General features: G+C 41.7%; 1 protein-coding gene across 11 annotated transcripts in view; it reads right to left on the bottom strand.

The window, feature by feature from the left end:
- st3gal3a (ST3 beta-galactoside alpha-2,3-sialyltransferase 3a) overlaps nucleotides 1-26,349 on the bottom strand; it is a 788,939-nt gene that overhangs the window by 47,305 nt on the left and 715,285 nt on the right. For all 11 annotated transcript variants that reach the window (XR_010975488.1, XM_068036918.1, XM_068036928.1 and 8 more), the window contains one exon: nucleotides 13,136-13,282. Coding sequence is in view for 10 of the 11 variants with exons in the window: in XM_068036918.1 (XP_067893019.1) it covers nucleotides 13,136-13,282 (147 nt within the window). In the remaining variant the exon portion in view is untranslated. The remainder of the gene's footprint in view (nucleotides 1-13,135; nucleotides 13,283-26,349) is intronic.

Raw genomic sequence — 26,349 nt, 5'->3', positions numbered from 1 at the left:
AACTTTTGAATAATTCACTCCTCAAACCACTACAATCTTCGCTTTCAAAGTGATCACAGTTTCATAGCTAAAAATGCATTTATTTTTTGTGACGTGGTAACAAGTGATTAACTGGAGGAGGATAGGTGAACCACACCTCACAGGGTACAGTTACAGCCTTGCAGTTTCTGACCTTCAGGGAGTCTAAGAGTGATGGTCGCAGTAACTGTAATATACTCTCTAGACGAGGTACATCAAAGAGTTTCAAAGCTGGAGTTGAAACTAAAAAGAATGATGACTTAGCATTCTCTAAGCACCTGTTTGCTCTATTGAGTTATAAAGGTTCCTCATACAAATCTGTTTTGTTTTTATGTTACTGTCTTTGATTGAAGATTACAAGTAATACAAGCTGTTCAAAGAAAAATACTATAAACCTCCTAAACCCTTTCAAGTGGTTACAGTCCTTCTATTTTGGGTCTTTTAGACATTTGTATTTAACTCTTCACCTATTGCAGCTTTTAAATAAGTGCTTAGTCCCCAACATGTCACAGAACTGACATTAATGAGAATTGCAAAAAGCTAGATATTGTAGATTTTGAGGAATGCGGACATTTCCTCACTCAAATTAATTTATTTGTGACTAGCCTGGCTATTGGTTACATATTTTATTTATAGTAATATATTGTTGAGGTTTCTCTGCTTTGTGGCAGAAAGAGACCAGTAAAGAGGTTTCTATGCCCACCAACCTCTGGCTCTAGCACTACAGAGACAACAATGAGATAAATATGAAATTATGAATAAATGATTATGAGGCAATTTGATGAACAGTAAAACTAGCATAATGTAGTCAGCATGAATTTTTGTAGGGTTTGTTACCGTTAAGTTTTTAAAACATTGTTTGCACAAATTAATGGATTAGAACACAGGAACACAAGAAATAGGAGCAGGAGTAGACCATATGGCCCGCCAAGTCTGCTCCATCATTTATTACGATCACGGCTGATCTTAGGATTCAACTCTAATTTCCCGCCTGCTCGCCATACCCCTTGATTCCCTGAGAGATCCAAAATCTGTCTATCCCAGCCTTAAATGTATTCAACGATGGAGCATCCACAACCCTCTGGGGAAAAGAATTCCTAAGATTCACAACGCTTTGAGTGAAGTAATTTCTCCTCACCTCAGTCCTAAATGATTGGCCCCTTATCCTGAGACTATGCCCCCGTGTTTTAGATTCCCCGATCAGCTGAAACAATCTCTCAGTATCTACCCTATCCAGTCCCTTTAGAATCTTACCTGTTTCAATGAGATCACCTCTCATTCTTCTAAACTCCAGAGAACACAGGCCCAACTTACTTGTCTCTCATCATAGGACAGCTCCCTCATCCCAGGGCCCAATCTAATGAACCTTCGCTGCACTGCCTCCAATGCAAGTATATCCTTTCTTAGATGTGAAGACCAAAGCTGCACATAGTGGGCTGCATCTTACATTCCTGCCGCCGAAATTGATGGCGGATGTAAACAATGGCGGTCCACCCATGCGGACCGCACATCGCGGGTGGTCCGTCCCCAGGAATGGCGTCAGCCGCCTTTATTTAAATTAATTTAAACATGTAAATTGGGCTCCCATCGCCGGGCCGCAAGGGGGCCGCCACAAGGCCTCGACGCTGCCGGCAAGCGTTGAGGTCCTTGGCGGGCCTCTCCTGGAGACATTTTCTGGCCCCAACCCCCAATGTCGGGGTGTGTAAAATTCAGCACAGTATCCCAGATGTGGGCTCACCAAACCCCTGTACCACTGTAGCAAGACTTCGTTATTCCTGTAGTCCAATTCCCTTGCAATAAAGGCTAATATGCCATTTGCCTTCCTAATTGCTTGCTATACCTGCATGCTAACTTTCTGTGTTCCTTGTAAGAGGACACCCAAGTCTCTCTGAAAACCAACATTTAAAAGTTTCACACCTTTCAAAAAATATTCGGTTTTCCTATTCTTACAACCAAAGTGAACAACTTCACACTTCTCTACATGATACTCCATCTGCCATCTTTGTTGCCCACTCTGTTAACCTGTCTATATCTCTTTGCAACCTCTGTGTCCTCCTGACAGCTGACCTCTCCACCAAGCATAGTATCAGAAAACTTAGATACATAACTCTCTGTCTCTTTATCTAAGTCATTAATATAGATTGTAAATAGCTGAGGCCCCAGCACTGATCCTTGCGGCACTCCACTACCTACTGCCTGCCAACCTGAAAATGCCCCGCTTATGCCCACTCTTTGCTTCCTGTCTGTTAACCAATCATCTATCCATGCTAATATATTACCCCCAACTCCATGAGCCCTTATCTTGCCAATTAATCTTTTGTGTAGAGCATTATCGAATGCCTTTTTGAAATCCAGTTATACTACATCTACTGGTTCCCCTTTATATAGCCCCCAGCGAGTTAATATCCGTAGCACTTAAAGCAGCCTGAGGCACTGCACAAAGAACAGCCAGGCGCTGTGCAAATGACTACTGGCAACACCTATGCAGTCATATTCAGCTGGCCTCAGACACAGGAAATATCAGAGGGATGTATGATGGCATTGAGAGCTTTTGGGCCAACCATCAAGAAGATCGCCCCCTCAAATCTAAATCAGGGGACATAATCACTGACCAACGCAAACAAATGGACTGCTGGGTTGAGCACTCCTAGAACTGTACTCCAGGGAGAATGTTGTCACTGAGACTGCCCTCAATGCAGCCCAGCCTCTACCAGTCATGGATGAGCTGGACATACAGCCAACAAAATCGGAACTCAGTGATGCCAATGATTCTCCAGCCAGCGGAAAAGCCCCTGGGAAGGACAGCATTACCCCTGAAATAATCAAGAGTGCCAAGCCTGCTATACTCTCAGCACTACATGAACTGCTATGCCTGTGCTGGGACGAAGGAGCAGTACCCCAGGACATGCACGATGCCAATATCATCACCCTCTATAAAAACAAAGGTGACCGCGGTGACTGCAACAACTACCGTGGAATCTCCCTGCTCAGCATAGTGGGGAAAGTCTTTGCACGAGTGGCTCTAAACAGGCTCCAGAAGCTGGCCGAGCGTGTCTACCCTGAGGCACAGTGTGGCTTTCGTGCAGAGAGATCGGCCGTTGACATGCTGTTCTCCCTTCGTCAGATACAGGAGAAATGCCGCGAACAACAGATGCCCCTCTACGTTGCTTTCATTGATCTCACCAAAGCCTTTGGCCTCATCAGCAGACGTGGTCTCTTCAGACTACTAGAAAAGATTGGATGTCCACCAAAGCTACTAAGTATCATCACCTCATTCCATGACAATATGAAAGGCACAATTCAGCATGGCGGCACCTCATCAGACCCCTTTCCCATCCTGAGTGGCGTGAAACAGGGCTGTGTTCTCGCACCCACACTTTTTGGGATTTTCTTCTCCCTGCTACTCTCACATGCGTTCAAGTCTTCTGAAGAAGGAATTTTCCTCCACACAAGATCAGGGGGCAGGTTGTTCAACCTTGCCCGTCTAAGAGCGAAGTCCAAAGTACGGAACGTCCTCATCAGGGAACTCCTCTTTGCTGACGATACTGCTTGAACATCTCACACTGAAGAGTGCCTGCAGAGTCCCATCGACAGGTTTGCGGCTGCCTGCAATGAATTTGGCCTAACCATCAGCCTCAAGAAAATGAACATCATGGGACAGGACGTCAGAAATGCTCCATCCATCAATATTGGCGACCACGCTCTGGAAGTGGTTCAAGAGTTCACCTACCTAGGCTCAACTATCACCAGCAGCCTGTCTCTAGATGCAGAAATCAACAAGCGCATGGGAAAGGCTTCCACTGCTATGTCCAGACTGGCCAAGAGAGCGTGGGAAAATGGCGCACTGACACGGAACACAAAAGTCCAAGTGTATCAAGCCTGTGTCCTCAGTACCTTGCTCTATGGCAGCGAGGCCTGGACAACGTATGCCAGCTAAGAGCGACGACTCAATTCATTCCATCTTCGCTGCCTCCGGAGAATACTTGGCATCAGGTGGCAGGACCGTATCTCCAACACAGAAGTCCTCGAGGCGGCCAACATCCCCAGCTTACACACACTACTGAGTCAGCGGCGCTTGAGATGGCTTGGCCATGTGAGCCACATGGAAGATGGCAGGATCCCCAAAGACACATTGTACAGCGAGCTCGTCACTGGTATCAGACCCACCGGCCGTCCATGTCTCCGCTTCAAAGACGTCTGCAAACGCAACATGAAGTCCTGTGATGATCACAAGTCGTGGGAGTCAGTTGCCAGCAATCACCAGAGCTGGCGGGCAGCCATAAAGGCGGGGCTAAAGTGTGGCGCGTCGAAGAGACTTAGTAGTTGGCAGGAAAAAAGACAGAAGCGCAAGGGGAGAGCCAACTGTGTAACAGCCGCGACAAACAAATTTTTCTGCAGCACCTGTGGAAGAGCCTGTCACTCTAGAATTGGCCTTTATAGCCACTCCAGGTGCTGCTCCACACATCACTGACCACCTCCAGGCGCTTACCCATTGTCTCTTGAGATAAGGAGGCCAAAGAAGAAGAGTTACATCCTGAAACAACTCTAATAAATTTGTCAAACAGGATTTCTCTTTAGTAAAACCATGTTGACTTGTTCTAATCATACTGTGCTTTTCTAAGTGCATTGTTAAGACTTCCTTAATAATAGATTCCAGCATTTTCCCAATGACTGATGTTAGACTAACTGGCCTGTTTTCTCATTCCCTCCTTTCTTGAAAAGCAGTCTAACATTTGCCAACTTCCAATCTGATGAGATCGTTCCCGAATCTAAGGAATTTTGAAAAATCATAGCTAGCGCATTCACTTTATCTGCAGCCATCTCTTTTAGAACCCCAGGATCTAGGCCATCATGTCTTGGAAATGTCAGATTTTAGTCGCTTAAGTTTCTCCAATACTTTTTCTCTGATGATATGAATTTCCTTAATTTCCTCACTCTTTTTAGCCCCGAGGTTACTGCCTCTTTCTGGTATGGAATTTGTGAAGACAGACACAAAATATTTGTTCAATGCCTCTGCCATTTCTTCAATGCGGGAACAGGGTACTGAATTAGACGATCAGCCATGATCGTTTTTGAACGGCGGAGCAGGCCCGAAGAGCCAAATGGTCTACTCCTGCTCCTATTTTCTATTCTCTATGATAATTTCTTCTGTTTCTGTTTCCAAGGGTCCAACGTTTACCTTAGCTACTCTCTTTCTTTTGATATACCTATAAAAGCTCATAATCTGTTTTTATGTTACTGACTAGTTTACTCTCATTATCTATTTTTTCCTTTTTTATCAACTTTTTGGTGGCCCTTTGCTGGTTTCTAAAACACTCCCAATCCTCAGACTTGCTACTCTTTTTTGCAACATTGTAAGCCTTTTATTTTAATCTAATACTATCCTTATTTTCCTGAGTGAGCCAGGGATGGGTCTTGCTGGCTGAGTTTTAGTTTTTCAAAGGAATGTATTGTTGGTAAACATTTTGAATTATTTCTTTAAAGGTTTCCCACTGTTCAGTTACAGCCATACTTTTTAGTCTATTTACCCAATTTACCTTAGCCAGTTCTCCCTTCATGCCTATGTAATTAGCTTTATTTAAGTTTAAAATTCTTTGTGATTGGAGCACGTCACTTTCAAACTTAACATGGAACTCAATGGTATTATGATCACTGTTTCCCAGTGGTACTTTAACTATGACAGTGCTTATTAACCCTGCTTCATTACACAATACTAGATTTAAGATAGCTTTATCTCTAGTTGGCTCCACAACGACTACATTAAATAAGGTTAGTATTTTCTGCCCTGTAATAGTAAGGGGAAATGCTAACCAAATATAGGCCATTCCTCATAGCAAGTTATAAAACAATGGCCAGAGTTAAGTCACCATACTGCTCTTGCATGTACTTTCTACAGGTTGACCCAACCTGTAGAATATTGGCAGAGATCTATTAAGGGGTCAACTGTTCTGCTTCTCAACTAAGAAATGGTTCATGCCACAGAGATGACCTAAAGAAGTGGAAGAAAATAAAATCTGTAAATAAAAAGCAGAAAATGTGAAGGTGAGGATTATTTTGGTTAAGTAATAAAATATATGTTTCTGTTGTCTAACAAAATACATTCAAGTATACTTGATATACAAAAATACCTTAGCTCAGTTGGTTGCACTTTCTGCTCGGAATCTGAATGTTCCAGGACTCAAGCATATAATCTAGGCTGACTCCACAGTGCATTCTTAGAGATACTGTGCTTCAGCTCAGACATTAAACATATGCTTGTCCTGGTGGTCCAGGTGGATGTTAAACATCCTGTGCAAATAAAAGCAGAGATTTCTCCTCAGTGTCCCAGCAATGCCAACTAACACACCAAAAACAGATTAATTAGTCTTTCAATTCATTGCCATTTGTGGGATTTTACTATGTGACAAATGGCTGTCCCATTTGCCTGCATAACAAGTCACTCCACTTCAGATAACCAATTGCCTGTAAAGCACTTACAAATATCTGTGGTGTGATGAAATGTGTTGTGAACGCAAAACTTCCCCCCTGCCCCGACCCCCAGCTATTCAGTTGCCACATTTTTGGCTTTTTCATTACAACAACTTCCAGCACTATTTGGCCATTTTAGCAATCAATTTGCTTTTAAGAGCAAAATCTAACAGTTCAAATCACATAACATGAAATCCCTATATCCCATACTTTGAGAGGAATTATCCCTCCTGGAGCCGCTAAATTTGCATTTATTAGTACTAACTGAGGCGAGAGAAGATTATACTGTGGCATGGAAAAGCATCAGGTTCATTTGTGTTTTTGTAAACTATCGATCATTTGTAAATCAAAGCTCCTCTTGCAGTACTTCTTACAGTATATCTACATGTTCTCTGCAGGTCTAGATCAATCATTTCCAGGTTAGGTTCACTGTAGATCATAGCTCTACCTTGTGCTGTCTGGCAATGTACCTTCACTTTATAAGCAATGTCAGCATCGTGTGCTCCAGGTTTGATCCCCCCTCTACACATATATATTTATTTAGAAATACAGCACTGAAACAGGCCCTTCGGCCCACCGAGTCTGTGCCAACTAACAATTTATACTAATCCTACATTAACCCCATATTCCCTACCACACCCCCACCATTCTCCTACCACCTACCTACACTAGGGGCAATTTACAATGGCCAATTTACCTCTCAACCTGCAAGTCTTTGGCTGTGGGAGGAAACCGGAGCACCCGGCGGAAACCCACGCGGTCACAGGGAGAACTTGCAAACTCCGCACAGGCAGTACCCAGAACTGAACCCGGGTCACTGGAGCTGTGAGGCTGCGGTGCTAACCACTGCGCCGCCCAGCATATGTGTATCTATATACAATCATATCCAAGTACTGCAATTTAGATGAAATTCTGTCCTTGAAATATTAACTTATCTATTCATTATTACCTATTATGTTAATAAAAACTAAGCTAGCAATTGGTTTGGAAACAACAAACACATTTACACTGGGAGCAAAACTGGTGTGCCAGCTAACTAAACAAATGGATGATTAACAGGGTTCCATGAAGGAATCTATTTTTGCTGAGCAATTTAAGTTATTCTCCTTGTTCTCTTTCTCTGGGTTGCCACTAAATGTAACTGTCAGCTAAGCTCAACTAACGGTGTAACTTTTACATTTGTAAGAATACCCTCCCTTCTTAAAAACACAGCCACTCCAGTGGTATCAATATCAGGTCTTCTCATTGAGGAGGAGCAGAGAAAGACAAGATTATTAGCGTAGCAGGGAAGCAAAAACTTATTCCTACATGGAAGGATAAGATGAATGGATTAGAAAGAAATTCCATAATAGCTTCATAATCTATTAAAAATATTATACAGATCCATCTTTCTAGTGATAACAAAGTGCAAATTAGTCTCTTCTTTACAAATTAAATCTACAGACTGAAGTGAAATCTAAGATGTTATTTGACCTTTACAACTGGACCCATGTCCATGTATGATCCCATGGGATTGACCAGTTATCATACCACATTAATATTAAAGTCGGTGAAATCATATCCCTCCCACTATGGGGGACATCTTGCTAACTCACGAAAAAACAATTAGAAAGCATTAATAATTCATTTCAGCTGCCAGGTGGCTTTTGTGCCATCAAATTAAAAAAACAACGAGAACATGTGTTGGAGAATAAGGGTTTGATGTGACATGGGGGTATTGGGTAACATCATTCATTGAATAACCAGGTAACTTGGACTCTTCCCAGCTTCTACTGCACAGCAATCTGTTTTGCATGTGTGAGCATTAAATTAATGATTTACTATAAACAGAAAAGTCCTAGTCAGTCTGGAATAATTCCAATTTTGTGGATTATTAAGAGCCTCATCAGCTGATGGGATTTCATCATGCTATTTTAGGATACACTGGATAATCCCAAAGTTTGGGCAATGCATTGAATCTTTCAGGGTGAACAGCCTGATTCTGGGTTAACCCTTGCATAACAGCATTCTTTCTGCTGCACAAGAAAACAAAATCTGGACGTGCTAATAGCTATAAAGTAACATGAAAATATTTATTCATATATGGATAGTAAATATTCCACTAATACAAAAAAGTAAAACAGAGTATATATAGCGACCAAAAATACATACAAACAATATGCATAGTATAGTTAGTTTTTCAGCAAAGCTCAGAGAATATAATTTTATTCAGTCAGGTCTGGAGTTTCTATTTATTCACTACAGCAATAATTAAAATCCTAGTCACAGAATTTGCTCTGCAACTGTGTGAAAGATGGGATAAGTGGTTAAGGCAGTTCCACGGACTCAATATACATTTATATTATGTCCTGGCTGATTAGGTCAAACAGTCACATCAAAAATGAAATTACATGGATGGGCTGAGATACGACAGGTAAATTTAACATGGATAAGTGCAAGGTGCTGGAAGCTGGGACAGGAAATGTTGGATACAACACAGAGGTGTCTATTGATAAAGGTGGAAAAGAAAAAATGATTTTGGTGCAATAACTGATCAGCTGCTGATCACTGAATGTTAAAAGGCGCACATAACGTAGATGCAATCAGGTTATTTAATGAAAACCATAATTGGTGGGGTGAAGAATCTCATCAAACTGTTAATGTTGTTTTGATTAATATCATTAAAAGGAGGTGGGATCATTATTTAAGAACAGGACTGAAGGTTATACAGACATGCACAGACATCATTGAACAGCTATTGGAATAATGTGAAATCTAACTGGACCTGGATAGAATTATGGCAGTTACAATTCTAGATTGGCGGCACAGTGGCGCAGTGGTTAGCACCGCAGCCTCACAGCTCCAGGGACCCGGGTTCGATTCCGGGTACTGCCTGTGTGGAGTTTGCAAGTTCTCCCTGTGTCTGCGTGGGTTTTCTCCGGGTGCTCCGGTTTCCTCCCACAAGCCAAAAGACTTGCAGGTTGATAGGTAAATTGGCCATTATAAATTGTCACTAGTATAGGTAGGTGGTAGGGAAATATAGGGACAGGTGGGGATGTTTGGTAGGAATATGGGATTAGTGTAGGATTAGTATAAATGGGTGGTTGATGTTCGGCACAGACTCGGTGGGCCGAAGGGCCTGTTTCAGTGCTGTATCTCTAATCTAATCTAATTTATGTCTTAGTTTTTCATTCAACTGATTCTGTGGGTAAGGGAAGAATTTTAGGGTTTTACTCGCAATTATAAATTTCTCACAGGAGTTTAAATAAGTAAAGGCCATGACAAACAAATTATGCATTGTATATAGGAATAGGGCTCAATATGCAAAATAACCTTGTCTCATTTCATGTAAATGCTGGAAATACTCAGCAGGTCAGGCAGCATCTGTGGAGGGAAAAGCAGGTTTAGCGTTTCAGGTCAATAGTCTTTCATCAGAACTGGCAAAGGTGAGAAATGTAATAGGTTTTGAGCAAGTGAAAGGGGGGAGGCTGGGGAGAAGAAAAAGAGAGGGTCTGTGATAGGGCAGAAGCAGTAGATATTAAATGACAATAGGTCTCATGGTATAAAGTCAAGTAAAGAAACAAAAGATGTGTCTGGATGAGGTGTAGATGCCAGTAGAGCAGCCATCGAGGCACAAAGTAAAGGGATTAAGAAAGAAACAAGGAGGACGGGGATTGGGGGGGTGGGGGGAGTGGAGCCAACAAAAATAAACGTGAGGAAAGGAAACAAAAATGGGGGCAGAGGTTATGATCTAAAATTGTTGAACTCAATATTGAGTTCGGAAGGTTGTAAAGTACCCAGTCGAAAGTTGAGGTGCTGTGCCTCGGGCTTGTGTTGAGCTTCATTAGAACACTGCAGCAGGCCAATGACAGAAAAGTCAGAGCGGGAGCAAGGTGGCGTATTAAAATGACAAACGACAGTAAGCTCGGGGCTGCGCTTGCGGACTGAATGGAGGTGTTCCACAAAGCGGTCACCCAGTCTGCGTTTAGTCTCCCCAACATACAGGAGACCGCACTGCGAGCACAGCAAATAGAGTATACTAAACTGAAAGATGTTCAAGTAAATCGCTGTTTCACTTGGAAGAAGTGTTTGGGGCCTTGGATAAAGAGAATGGAGGAGGTAAAAGGACATGTGTTGCATCTCCTGCACTTGCATGGAAAGGTGCCGTAGAAAAGGGGAAATGTATTGGGGGTAACTGAGGAGTGGACAAGGGTTTCACGGAGGCAATGGTCCCTTTGGAATGCTGAAAGGGGAGAGGAGGGAAAGATGTGTTTGGTGGTGGCATCACGCTGAAGGTGGCGGGAATGGCGGAGGATGATCGGTTGAATACAGAGGCTGTTGGGGTGGAAGGTGAGGACAAGGGGAACCCTTTCATGGTTCTGGGAGGGAGGGGATGGGGTGAGAGCACAATTGCAAGAAATAGATTGGACACGGTTGAGGACCCTGGGGAGAAATCTTCGGTTGAGGAAAATGGAAACACTAGTATGGAAGGTTGCATTTTCCGAACAGATGCGATGGAGAGGGAGAATTGAATCGAGTCCTTGAGGTCAACAATTTTAGATCATAACCTCTGCCCCCTTTTTTGGTTATTTTCAAATTTTTTTGCTGGATTTTTCCTCCCCCCCACGTTTCTTTCATAATCCTTTGACTGTGTGTTTGGACGAATGCTTTACTGCCATTCACACTTCAAACAGACACATCTTTTATTTCTTTACTTGACTTTGTACCAAAAACGTTTTGTCACATAGTGTCTACTGTCCTCCACCCTATCACAGACCTTCCCTTTTGTTCTTCTTCCTGCCCCCCCCCACCCCACCTTTCACTTGCTCAAAACATTTCTAACCTTTGTCAGTTCTAATGAAAGGTTATCAACCTGAAATTTTAACTCTGCTTTTCTCTCCACAGATGCTGCCTGACCTGCTGAGTATCACTAGCACTTTCTGTTTTTGTTTCAGATTTCCAGCATCCACAGTATTTTGTTTTTGTCTCATTTCATACTTTTTTGTGCTCTTAAAATATATGTCTTTTCCTGATAAAGCTGTCACGCTAGACTTCTGCTAATGGAAGTTTCCAGTAATGACATAAGAGTTAAGTAACTTAATGCAATTTGTGATATTAGGTCTTGGCCCTGTTTGTCATGATTTTATTGGCCTTGTACATAAAGATTTTATTGGACCTGTATCTGAGAACTCTGGATTTTATCATTGCTGGTACCAGCAGTCTCACTAATACTGATACATTCATGCCATTTACTCACTGATACTGAAATTTATTCCAATGTTGATAGAATTTGAAAGAGGGAAAATAAACTAAACCAACTAAAAACAATTTTCTTTGAGCATGTCTCCTCTCCAATGAATGCCAAGGATGATGTAGAAATCCTTTGCCAACAGCACTGTGGGTGTACCTACAGCACACAGACTGCAATGGTTCAAGACAGTCCCCCACCACCTTCAAGGGCAATAAATGTTGAACGTGCCAGCAATGCCCACATCGCATGAGCAAATAAAAAAAAGCCCTGCCCAAGAAAACTGTAAATAGAAAAAGCTCTTATCCTACTCAGCTTCTTCTCAGGTGAGTAATAAATTGTTAACAGGCAGAAAATCTGATCAGCAAAAATAAACCTACAGTGAGGATGATGAGTTCCAAGGAAGTCCAGTCCAAACTGTGAGAAAGCAAATACAGGAAGTCAAAGAAGGGGAACAATTTGATCTACATCCTCCTAGTTTCCCAGTTAACATTTTCCTGATCAACATCACCAAAAACAGATTCACCACTTTGCTGCCTGTGGGACCTTGCTGCATACAAAATTCGTTGCCACGTTTGCTTATTAAGCAACAGTGACTGCACTTCAAAAGTAATTCATTGGCTGTGATGTACTTCGCAAAGGACATAAGGTGCTTTAAAAATATATATTATTTTTCCATTAAGTACACAAAATGACTAAGTAAGTTCACCCCAACACCAGGAATTCTTCCCATTTGATTTATTGAAGAGCTGCACGGTCACCTCCAGACTATCATTTGCCTATCATCCAGTCTCAATAATCTGGCCAAGCACAGCATCTTGCAAAAGGCAAACATTGTCACCAAGTTCATCAACTACAACTGACACTTGACAATATATAATAAAATGAACACTTATCCCAGATGGTGTATGATGCAGAACAAATTTCAGAACTCTTGTCTTAACTCACAAACTACTCTCGATTTGGACATTGGCAGCAATAACAACTTGCATTTTCATAGCACCTTTAACGTAGTAAAACATTGTAAGGTGCTTCACAGACGCTCTATGTTACAAAATTTGACATCAAGCCACAAAAGGAGATATGAGGTCAGATGACCAAATGCTTAATCAAACAGGTCAGTTTCAATGAGAGTCTTAAAGGAGGAGAGAGAAGCGGTGAGGTTTCAGGAGGGCATTTCAGAGCTTAGAGTCTAGACAGCTGAAGATGCGGCCACCAATGATGCAGTAATTAAAATGGAGGATGCAAGACTGAATAATGTGGCTCTAGCAGGTTTTGCTTATTCTTGTGATTTCGATGGATTTTTAAAAGAGAAAAAAAATCACCCACATTTGTGGTCCACCCAGCAGATGAATCAAGCATAGTTTATAGTCAAAATAATCCAGAGATCACCAGCTTTACAAAGGGTCTGATATACCTTACCTCTTTGATGGCTGACATCTTAACATTCTCATAGTAATGAAGAGGTGCATTTGGAGCATTCATATCATAGCCAAACCCAGCCACTGCCACTTCATCACAGTTGTGCAATGCCATTGTTATTGCCACGGTACCAAGTGTTGGGATATTCTGGAAAGAAGAATAAAGTATGCTGAATTAAATACATAAAGCAAGGGGACAAAACCTTGGGAGATTATTAATTGGAAAAAGTGGAGTCTTTGTTTATGTTGAGAATAAACTAGTATGAAATACCTTAAAGCAAAGTGACTGGATGGGATGAGGGTGGGGATGTGGTTCCACAAAAGTAATCCCTCCAGTACTGTCGAACATTTAATACATTTAGATGTGCACCCATGAATTGCCCAAATCTGTGGCTCACTGTAGCACTGTTGCGGGTTCAAGTCCGACTTCAGAGAAACAAGTAAATAATCTAGACTGACACATTTGTACAGCACTGAGGTGCTATCTTCCCGATGAGATGATAAACTAAGGCCCCGTCTACCCTCCTCGGTATTATAAAAGATCACATTTTATTATTTGAAGAAGAGCAGGGGAGGTCTCCTGATATCCCAGCCAACATTTATCCCTCAACCAACATCAACAAAACAGATTATCGGGTCATTTATTTAATTGGTGTTTTTGGTACTTCACTGCTTGCAAATTGTCTGCCGTACTTCCCTATATCACAACAGTGACTACAGCACAGGAAAAAGTATTTAATTGATTGTGGAGTACTTTGAAACATCTTGAGCTCATCTCTGACCTTACAAAGGCACCGTATAAATGTGAATTCTATTTTCCAGCACCAAACTGGCCACAACTAATTGACTTGATTAGATGAGTAGCGTGAGAAACAAAAGAATAAATTCAACAATTCCACAAACCCAGCAGGGAGCTATGCTCAGAAAATTGGCAATCATTTTTAGCTTGTCTCTGACCTGTGCAGCCACCATTCATGGCTTCCTGCTAGGGGCATGGCTGCAGAAAATTTACCCAAATGTCAGTATGGAATACTCTTCGCAGATTTGGATTAAATTAAAATCAAAATGCTGGAAATCTGAAACACAAACAAGAAATGCTGGAAATATTCAGCAGGTCTGGCAGCATCTGTGGAGAGAGAAGCAGAGTTAACGTTTCACGTCAGTGACCCTTCATCAGAATATTAGAAATGTAAAAGGTTTTGAGCAAGTAAAGTGGGGGTGGAGCAAGAGACAAGAGGTGTTGATAGGACAAGGTCACAGAGAATAACTGACCAGAAGGTCATGAAGCAAAGGCAAATGGCATGTTAATGGCGTGGTGAAAGACAAAGCATTAGTGCAGAGAGGGTGTGAATGGACAGAAAACTGAGCAGCCTGGCCCCAAGCACAAACCAGAGGACACCGATTTCAGGTGAATGGCAAAAGAACAAAATGCAGCATGAGGGAAAACTTTTTTAAACGCAATGAGTGGTTAGGATCTGGAATACACTGCCTAAGTGCATAGTGGATGTAGATTCAATCATGGCTTTCAAAAGGAATTTGGATAATTATCTGAACAGAAGAAATTTGCAGGTCTATGGAAAAATACAGGGGAGTGGGGCTAGCTGAGTTGCTCTTGTACAGAGCCAACACAGACACAATAGGCCATATAAACTCCTTCTATGCTGTAGCCATTCTATGATTCTATTCTTTGATTCTATGACATAGTTGATGTGGAGTGTATTTGGTCCTGAAACCGGATGCATAAAGTGGAAAATCGTAGTAGCGACATCCCTCAATTTGAGCACAAGCTTCACTTCCTCCATGTACGAGCACAATTAATATAAAATATATTTCATACACAGACAAATGGTATAGTCTGAGGAGCCCCGGACCTCATCATAACGAGAACTAGAGCAGGCAGTACACAGTAGACCCAACAGGTAAGCTGTTGCACTTTGTTGTCAGGATTCAGACACAGGATTAAGGAGTTGCAGTCAGGGCCTCAGAGAAGGGACTGGGGTCAGGGGTTGCAGTTGGGACTTCAGACAGAGGATTTAAGGGGTTGTAGCTGGGGTCTCAGAGTCATCGTCAGGAGGTTGCAATTGGGGATTCGGAGAAGTGGGGGGGGTTTCAAGGAGCTTAGTTAGTAGGTGCTACAGTAAATTGACTATTAGAGTTTGAAGGAAAAAAAAGAGAAATGGGATTTCCATTCTTAAATTGTATGAAATATAATTTACTATTAATTGTGTTTGTATATGGGGAGTGAATTTTGTGCTCAAGTTGAGGGACGGCATCACTAGGAGTGCATATGGAAATGGTCTAATGCTTGCTTCAGGTGTGTGTAAAGGACGCCTCTTGTTTGTCCTTACCCAATAGAGTGGGCAGCACACATCTGCTGCTTTCCTGCCATTTTGAAGCGTTGGGAGGCCTAAGAACCTAAGAAACGAGCACTCCATGGCCCAATTTAATCCTCATTATGTCTGTTGAAAAGCAGCCCCCTCACTGACTTAATATTCTAATGTTCATTGTCTTGCTATATCCTTTAAGGTCATAGTTTCTTCCCTCAGTAGTTAATGAAAAAATATTAACAAAAGATAAACATGCTTTTATCCTTGGGCTGTGAGGACAGGAGGGCAAGAGAATCAAACCAATCTTACTGGAAAGCAGCAAGCCTGTCACCTGATCACAAACATATGGTTAGCATTCTTCTATTTAGTTCTGAAATGTTCAGTGTCAGACAGAATCATTGACATCTGAACCTCTTGTAGCTGCATGTACGATAAAACAGAATTTGATATCTTTTAATAATCTCACTCTATTGATGTCTTATCGTTTTGTTCCACACAGCAATGCATTAATGCATACTGATGTGTCTGACAACACACTGATAACATGTACCCTGAGCTCCTGTCATCCAGTTCTCCAGGACTTGAAGGATTTCTTGGACTGCCAAGCCTCAAGATGTAATCAAAGGTAGAGTTACCATAGAAACAAGATTAGAAATGAGTGGCTTAGCTAATTTATTTATCTTTTTAAACTGAAAACCTAAATCATTCCCAGTCAAAACACGATTGGCAGCTAACCTTCAACTGTAACAAGAGACATGTACTCAAGATCTCTGACAAGCATTAGAGACTTGATGGGACTGGAATGTGCCAATGAGCAGAATGGCCTAAAGCTCTAGTCTAACCTTTGGAGTGTTCCTCTCCAGCAGTTTAGAAAGCAGGTACTTACCAACTCCACTTTTACATCAATGTTGATCCTAGGACCAGTCAGCTAGAGCCACGTGACTATGACTCAAGATTAACAATGATTTGTCAATTTTTCTTCATGGCATAAACAACAGATGAAATCGATATCTGTTAACCTGTTAGAGTGGATTAGGGATCTGTGAGGTACCATGTTACAATAACTTCTTTGATGTTATAAGAATGCTACTGGGAGATTGTAACAAAGTTGGTGCCTTCAGCATTTGTTTCAATATAAACTATAGAAGTGTTTTCTTTAACCTTTGATTTCAGTTGCTTTATTACCTGTTTCAAGTCTTTCCAGGACACACACCTCCCCGAAGAGCAACAGCAGTTCATCTAATAACAGGCCTCTGACAATGCTGCCATATAACCAACCACAAAGACAAGTGTGGTATTATAATTTTCCTCCAATTTTTCTTTCCATCTTTTTTCTACACTCCTCCAATATCTAAGACTAGAAATTGATGACGGTAATTTTACAAATCCCCACTACCGCATGGATTCAAAATTCACCACAGTAATGTGCAGGGGTTCAAGGATCCAAACTACAGAATCATATTCTGAGGTCATGCGATGTTAAAGCACCAACGTAATGTTCTCCAGGCTGCTCAGATCAAACTGTCACTCCTCCTTCTATATCTCAAGAGCTGAAAAGGCTCTTCACATTTATGGTCCCTAGTTTTGGACTCCCCACAAGTGGAAACATCTTCAACATCTCTATCCTACTGAATGCCTTCATAATTTTAAAGATCTCTGTGTAATTCTTCATACATTCTATTTTTTGCCCAGCAACTGTCTTTTCTTCCCTTCATTTTCTGAAGGTGTTAACTCTTAATGGGGTATGGTTCCAAGGGTTCTGGTTGCTCTCAGGTACGTCTTACAAGTGGCCATTTGTCAGATCTTAAAGTCAGTGACATAATGGTAATGTCACTGAACTAGTAACCCAGAGGCCTAGGTTAATGCCCTGGGGACACGGGTTCAAATCCCACCATGGCAGCTGGTGAAATTTAAATTCAAATAATTAATACACTTAATTAATTAATAAAAAGTTGGAATTGAAAGCTAGTCTCAGTAATGGTGCCATGAAACTATCATTGATTATTGTAAAAATCCACTGGGTTTACTAATGTCCTTTAGGGAAGGAAATCTGCTGTCCTTTTCTGGTCTGGCCTACATGTGACTCCAGACCTATAGCAATGTGGTTGACTCATAACTGCCCTATGAAATGTCCTAGCAAGCCACTCAGTTGTCAAGAACAGTAGGGATGGGCAACAAACGATGGCCTTGCCAGTGATGCCCACATCCTATGAAAGCATAAAAAAAGTCTACTGTGGTGAGAATCACAAATAAAACTGATGAGTGTCAGCAGGTAACACTTTTGCTTCTGGTCATGGGTTCAAGTCCCACTTCAGAGATGTAAGCACATGAACTACTAGGTTGACACTCGAGGGCAGCACAGAGGGACTGCTGCACTGTTAGAGGTGCAATCCTTCAAATGAGACATCTGCCCTCTCAGGTGAATGTAAAAGTTCCCGTGGGTGTGAGGTTAAATAGGGACGCTCCACCTTGTCCGTAACCTCACTTAGTCTCCCCTGCACATTAAGTCATTCATTGCCCTGTGTAACCCGATTCACTCTTCCTGTACCCTCACTCACTTCCCCTCTTGTACCCTCATTCACTCGCCCATGTAACCTCACTCACTACACCACCCCACCCGCGCCACCCCGCCCCACACCCCGTGTAATCCCACTCATTTCCTCCTGTGTAACCTCACTCACTCTTCACATAACCTAATGGACAGAAAATTAGTTGATGTTGCATACGTTCTGCTGAAGTGAACCAGTGGTAAAGAACCTGAGTGCCATTTAAAGGAACTAGTGGTAGAGAAGTTGAGTGCATCTGTGACTTTGTCACTAATATTATGGTTCCTCTGTTAGAGGTGGCATCTAGGCTTATGGCAAGCAACTTCTCTATATTCCTCACAAGAGAATCTTAGGCTTATTAAACTTTGCTGATTGGTGAAGTTGAGGTATTACCATTTTGGTCTGTAAATAAAGATACAAGGGTGCATCTAGGTGGATGCCAGAGACCTCCAATGTTGCCTGATAAGCTTGACCATATTGTATTGCTACTCCTCATCATATTGCTCCTCTCCCCTTAGGAAAATACCATCGTGTCCTGTGCTGATAGTTTAAAGATGTAAACAATAACAGACCATAGCACCATAAAGCTCCGGTTCGGCCCCAACTAGAGTATTGCATCCAGTTCTGGTCACCACACTTCAGGAAGGATGTGAGGGTCCTTGAGAGGGTGCAGAGGAGATTTACCAGAATGGTACTAGGGATGGGGGATTTTAGTTCCAAGGCTAAGTTGGAAAAGCTGAGGTTGTTCTCCCTGGAGAAAAGGAAACTGAGGGTAGATTTAATAGTGGTGAACAAGATTATAATAGGCCCTGTTAAGATAAACAAGGAAAAACTGTTCCCATTAACTGATGGTACAAGGGCTAGGGGACACAGATTGAAGGTTTCAGGTAAGTGATGCAGGGGGAATGTGAGGAAGAACTTTTTTACGCAGTGGGTGGTAATGACTTGGAACTCGCTGCCCATGAGGGTGGTGGAAGCAGAAACAATCAATGATTTCAATATGAAATCGGATGGGCACTTTAAGGAAACAAACTTGTAGGGATATGGGAATCGAGTGTAACTGACTGGATTGCTTTAAAGAGAGCTGGCATGGACTCGATGGCCGAATGGCCTCCTTCTACGTTGTAAATGACTCTATGACTAGGCATTATGCTAAATCTATCAACAAGGTTTAGATTGACAAAGCACAAAATAAACCAAGTACTCAGTATCAAAGTAGAAGCTAACAAATCCCCAGAACGTAGCCTTTAAAAACATTTCTGCTTATTGGCAGCTGCCTGGCAATCCTGACTGTTTCAACGAGAGATAGGCCACAGGTAACAACAGAGGGCACCATTTAAATACCATTTGCTTTGGACAATATTTCAGTGGGTCTTTTAATGGGCACGGGTTTGACTCTCCAGTGATTCCCAACCAGTCTGAAAATGGACAAAAAATTAGGACAATTTAGGCATTGGTATACTTATGCAAATACAGTATACAAGCAAAATGTTGGGCCAAGGCCTGAACTAAGTGTGATTGGCTATACCACAATTATCAGATTGCTTCATTGGGCTAGAGGGTGATTTTTTTTAAATAGTGAGAATCAAAAGTCCAACACTTAAGAAATATTAACTAACCAGTATCATTCCTTCCTCATAAACATCTCTACAATGGAGCAGTACTTGCTGTTACCACAGAATTCCTACTTATATGCCATGTCTAAATTTGGGATTTTAGCAAGAACTCCCTCCATACTCAACTGCTGGTGTAGTTCTTCTGGGATTTTCCTTCTTTGGATTTACCCTACCTGTGCTGTTTTTGTTTTTGTGTTCTGTCAGATATAAAACAGATACAAATAAATAAAAAAAAGATTCAACCACTCAAAATACATTGCAAAATTTTAAATGGAAAGCATCAGTCTAAGCTCAGTGGTAGCACTCTTAACTTTGAGTCAGAAGATCCTGGGTAAAAGCCCCACTTGAAACTTCAGCACATAATCCATGAAGACACTTCAATGTAGTACTGAGACAGTACTGATCTGTCAGATGAGATGTTAAACAAGACTGCGCATGCCCTCCCAGATGGATGTAAAAACTCCCATAACCCAACTCAAAGAAGAGCAGGGGAATTCTCCTGACGTCTGAGTCAACATTTCTCTCTCAACCAGTGTCATTAAAACAGATTATCCGGTCATGTTTCTCATTGCTGTTTGTTGGACTTGGCTGTTGCCTTTTCCTACCTTACAACGGTGACTAAGTACTTCAAGAGCTGTGATGATGTCCTGAGGTTGTGAAAGAAACTATGTAAATGCAAGTTCTTTTTTATTTTTTTCAAATGTCACACAACACTTATCACCCAAGGATCAAAATTTGCAACATGAAACCAAAGCCATCACAAACCAACCCCTTCAGAAGAGTAAAATGTGTCAGACCCAAAGAGACAGAAAACATAGAATAATGTAACTAAAGATCAATCGCAAGAGGCACATGGTCAGCAAGTGTTTCAACAGCACGAATGCTGAGAGACTACATCAAAATCTGATGTTCACAGATGTGGAAACACCAGGGCAAAATCAAATGAGCATAGCAATAAGCCTGGAAGGGATCTGTGAAATATTTTGTGGCAGCAGAAGCAGAGTAAAGCTATGCTATTCATAAGCAAAGCAAATGACAAAGTCACCTCAGAAATCAATAATGATAACTTACTTCTCTGTGCATCTCAGATGCAGGTTTTGATCAAGACCCAGAGATATTCAACCGCAGTCAGTGTTCATTTCACCACCAGAACCACATCTTAATTCAGAAAATATTCATAAATACATCTCTGCATTGTACAGCATCATCACCTGAATACTGACAGGCTCTATAGAAATCATACAGGGAGGCTGGGAGTAAAATATAACTATTGGATTACACAGGAAAAATGAAAGGAAGTTTGGAGACCTCTTACAATCATATGCTGCAAACAACAGGTCAACATAAAATAATATATAATATACTACAGATCACAAATTCCACTCTTCCCTGATGAACTTGTGCTTGAAAGGTTACAGCCAAATAGGCACGGCTTTTGCATGCCTTCTATTCATGCCCTCAAATCCAAACTTTCTGAATAGTGGACTGCAATAGTACAAATACCATCCTCAGCCTTATGATTCTGTCAGACCCACTCTCTTGTTTGCTGGGCCAATTCCCAGAACACTGATCATTCCCTGAATCCCACAGACTAGCATAACCTTTCCTCCTAGCAGCAAGGTGATGCATCCCCTTGTTTTGGTCCAACTACCACATTGAGAAAATATTTGTAGGACACATGTCAGTCGTAGTGAATGATATTCAGCATCCGGTGAAGAATGGAAAAGTACAAAGTATTGTAGACATCTTTCTTGTACCCACCCCCACAAATACCATTGCATATCCAAACAGAAAGAAAAACAGGCTGGTACGTGATGGATAAAGCAGCATGGACACAAAATTGGCTAAGGATTAGGAAACAGAGAGTTGTGGTGAATGGCCGTATTTTGGACTGGAGACAGCAATATGCATTGTTGCCCAGGGTTCAGTACTAGGAGCACTGCTGTTTTTGATACACATTAATCACTCTGACTTGGGGGTACAGGGCACAATTTCAAAATTTGCAGATGGCACAAAACTTGGAAGTGCAGTAAACACTGAAGATAATAATAGACATTAAAAGGCCATAGCTCGGCTGGTGGAATGGGCAGGCATATGACCGATGAAATTCAACAGAGAAGTCTGAGGTGATGCATTTTGGTAGGAAGAATGAGGAGAGATGGTACAAATAGTAAATGGTACAATGTTAAAGGTGGGGGGGGGGGGTGGGGGGGGTAGTGGCAGACAAGACAGAAAGATCTGGGGGTATTAAGTGCACAAATCTTGAACGGTGGCAGGACAGGTTAACAAAGCAATTAATAAAACATATGGCTTTATAAATAGAGACATTGGGCCCAATTTTAACTCACTCGAAACCTATTCACTCACACAGTTAAAATCAGGCCCACAGAGTACAAAAGCTAGGAGGTTAATGCTAAACCTATGTAAAAACACTTGTTCACCAGCTGGAGCATTGTCTCCAATTTAGGGTACAACACTTTAAGAAGGATGTGAAATCTTTGGAGAGGATACAGAAGATATTTACTGTAATTATTCTGGGATGAGAGATTACAGTTACATAGACAGACTGGAGAAACTGGGTTTGGACCCCTTAGAGCAAAGAAGGCTAAGAGGAGATTTCATAGAGGTGTTTAAAATCATGAAGCATTTAGATCAAGTAAAGATAAACTGATTCCAATGGCTGAAGGGCCGATAACCAGAGGGTACAGATTTATTTATTTTTTTTATTTAGAGATACAGCACTGAAACAGGCCCTTCGGCCCACTGAGTCTGTGCCGACCAAAAACCACCCATCTATACTAATCCTACATTAATCTCATATTCCCGACCACATCCCCACAATTCTCCTACCACCTACCTACACTAGGGGAAATTTACAATGGCCAATTTACCTATCAACCTGCAGGTCTTTGGCTGTGGGAGGTAACTGGAGCACCCGGCGGAAACCCACGCGGTCACAGGGAGAACTTGCAAACTCCGCACAGGCAGTACCCAGAACCGAACCCGGGTCGCTGGAGCTGTGAGGCTGCGGTGCTAACCACTGCGCTGTTAATGTGAGTGGCAAAAGAACCAGAGGCAATATGGTGAAAAACTTCTTTACGCAACGAGTGGTTAAGATTTGGAATGCACAGTCTGATATGATGGTGTATACTAATTCAATAGTCGCCTTCAAAGGGGAATTACTTGAAAGTGAAAAAATTGTAGGGATATGGGGAAAGAGCAAGGGAGTTGCATAACTGGATTGCTCAGATCCGATTGGCCCAATGGCCTCCTTCTGTGCTATACTGTTCCATGATTCAATCATACTCCTACCCAGCACAAGAATAGGGACAAAACCAATGGCACTGCTATACAAAGGAGGATAATTATTGCATAGTTACACTCAGCTCTACGTGTATCCCCATTACATGGTCATCATCAATGAAACATTCTAATTTCAGAGCACATACTATACTGACATACAAGTATAAATTGCATGTAAGCAAAATACATAAGTACTCCAATATGTAAACCAATTTAAAATTCAAAGAGTAGTTGAGACATGGTGGTGCTGGGGTTAAACGGTGGTCTTTCACTTCTGGTAGCTGTGTTCAAATCAAACCCTGACAGAAGTCATGAAAGTTTCCATTGTCAGCTGACTGGACCAGCCCCATGTAAAATGGTTTCCATGTAAACTGGCTTCTGGTAATCTCTACCCAGTTCTGGGTGAGCGTGGGAAATGACCTAGCCTCTGTTGTATGCCTCCTCATGGTGGTACAGTTGAAACTAGAAACTCACAATGTAGAAAATAGTGGCTGAAAATTCATCCAAATATACTGCAGTAAAGAGTACTGGAGCTCCAATGTGATGGCCTACCTTGCTACCCTTTTGAACATTACAATTTATCAAAGAATCCATTATCTGGTTTTCTGTCAGTACTTTAAAGAGTTAATTTAAGCATGTATTGGCAATTCCAACCTGCTAACTTTGCCCAACCTAACAGTGGCCTCCTCAGGAGAGGTTTCAGGGCGATAAACTGCGTAAAATGATCCACAATAGGTCAGACCATTCCTAGCCTTCCGATTAAAGATAAGACTGTCTGAAATGTTCCCCACCATTTCATTGACTGATGTTGACTAATTTCAGACTAGGAAACTCAGTACAGTAGGTGGTACATAAGATTGATGACATTAATCTGAAACAAATGAACAAGTGAGTAAGAAAAAAAATTCATTTGTTCCTTCGAAACTTGAAATTTTTGCATAGTTGTTTAATTTACCTTCTTCAAAATATAACCATACGTTATAGTGTGATGGAATACGAGCCTATCTTTGCATATTCCTGTGCTCAGAGACTCTAATCTCAGCTGTGTCATCAGAAGGCACCAGCAAACAAAGGCCAAACACTTCCCCAACAAGAGACAGGGGGTATCCATGTAGCTGCTCAATATTAGTATTGTGAGGAGCTGAACAAAGGCTCTCTACACATTTTTAGCTGAGGAATGGTGCATTATGCAGACAGACTTAAACAACTGAGGGAAAGGGCCGTGGTGGGGTGGGGGGGGGGGTGCTTGAAGTAAGTAACTCTCAAATAATCTTTTCCTGAATTACATACAATTATTTTTCAAACATATCTGTAAAGTTACATGCCTATTTATATGTGTTGGAGATGACTGACTTTTCATCTAGTAGGAATAACATACTTTCTTGAAGAGCTGGTATATTTAACACAAGACTGACCCCTGAATGAGAACTGCTGAAATAAACACTCACCAAGGTCGGGAACGGAGGTGGTTGGGGCCCAAAAATACTGGTGCTGGCCAGCGTGCCAGTTTCCCTACACCATTCCCGGCACTGGCCATTTTGGAGGAGGCCAGTTTGGGGCCTGGCAAGGCTGCCCGCACCCATGAGGAAGGCAGCCAATGAGGCCCATTAAAAGCCTTGCTAAAGGTGAGTTAAGGGAGGCCGACTGTGATTTTCCAGTCAGCCTCCAGTTTCCCAACGCAACGGAGGACAGTTTAACTGCCTGGAGGCAGGCGCCCAACAGCAGGCCGAGGTGCCAGTGTTCCACGCAGACCTGCAAGCCCTCTCTGCCTACCTGGGTGTGAGTGGAGCCAAAGGCTGCTCTGTAGAGGGATTACTCCCCCCACCCCAACCCCCTCACAGTGGTGGCCTGGCTGCTTTTTTTCTATTTTTTAAATTACATTTTAAAAAAGGTTGGTGAGAGGGCACCTTCATGTTGATGTGTCCTCGCAGTTACTTAGCCTTTACTACAGCCAGCTGCTCCTCTGAAGCTGGAAGGCCCCAAATGGCCCTCCAGCTTCGATAGCCGCATGCACCCCTTAACTGAACTGGGAACCTGTCTCCATGTCAATTAAGAGGGTGCCTGTCAAAATCCCAATGGGTGATCTTCTCCCAGGGCCGAGTTCAGGACCCAGAAACAGTCCCGGCTCCTGTTTCCCGCCCCCAAAGCAAACATTCGGCGTCTGGTTGCCTTTTCTTCATTTGGGAACAGAATTTTGATACTGTTCTGTTCATGAAGAAGTGAAATACAGGAAGCAATGTCATGGTGAAGAATAGAGAAATTGCACTGTGCTTCAAGGAAATTTAAAATTGGGTTGAAAATTCTGTTAAGAACATCATGAGTAACATTTTAAAACATAATTTGTCCAAAAAAGGTGTGAACATTTTTAAAATATGTTACTTCATTAAAAATGACTTCTGTGGAACAATATTGTTAAAACTTGAATTTTGGATCATGCCACTAAGGTCTTGGGTCAGTAAATAATCAAATCAACCTACCTTCAGGAATTCTACCATCATATTCTTGAGGACATTGGTATTTTGACACTCAGTAAATCAAAAGGCCAATGTGCTTTGCCCCACTAAAATCTTAGTATTTCCATTGCTTCCATATGTTTAATTAAACTCAAAAGAGGTTAAGATTAACCCTCTGAACTTCAAGCAGTTTTAGATTCTTATTTCCCTTCCTTCGTTCAGTTACGACTTTCAGGACTCAATGGCATTATTGCATTGCTAGTATAGGAATGATTAATGGGGTCTTGCATTCCTCGAGTCACGGCACTGTATACGAGTACAATAATGTGAACTTGAAACTTCTGTCCAGTTAGATTCCTCTGCAAATAAATAGCAGACTAAAAGAAACTGCAAGCCAGGATAACTTAACTCCATCATATTACTGGTCATATTTGATGGGACGGCATCAGTATCATCACCCAGCTCTCCTCAGATAAATTTCACAGTGTAGACATGATAAATTGTATTTGATGAATTTTCTGACGTATGATAATCTGGAAACTCCTTTTCACTAATACTTTGTCTCTATTTTCTCTCTTTTTACATTCCTCACTGCTTTCTTCAGCAGGGAAGGCAATTAAAGTCATCAATGTCTCCAGAACCACCATCAACGGCACTCAAAATTATCTTGACAGTACTGCCAGTTTATCTACTGCCTCCAATCCTACGACAGATACACACTGCTATGATGCAGTGTTCCATCATGCTGGCTGAGCAAGGGAAAATTAAAGCATTGGATATTGAGCTCAAAGTTCAGAGTACGCAGGAATCCAAATCTATACACCCTCAATTTATCGAACTGTCGCAGCTGGAATACAGAAACTTACTTTGAGTGAACATCTTTAGCTCTTTGATTAATATGTTGACCCTCAATTTCATCTTTTGATCAATTTGATGAAAAGGAAAGTAATAAATCTGACAAACCAACTTC

This window comes from Heterodontus francisci, chromosome 8, assembly GCF_036365525.1.
Source record: "Heterodontus francisci isolate sHetFra1 chromosome 8, sHetFra1.hap1, whole genome shotgun sequence".
Lineage (NCBI taxonomy): Eukaryota > Metazoa > Chordata > Chondrichthyes > Heterodontiformes > Heterodontidae > Heterodontus > Heterodontus francisci.
The sequence above is the reverse complement of the archived record's forward strand: the minus strand, read 5'-3'. Positions and strand labels throughout refer to the sequence as shown.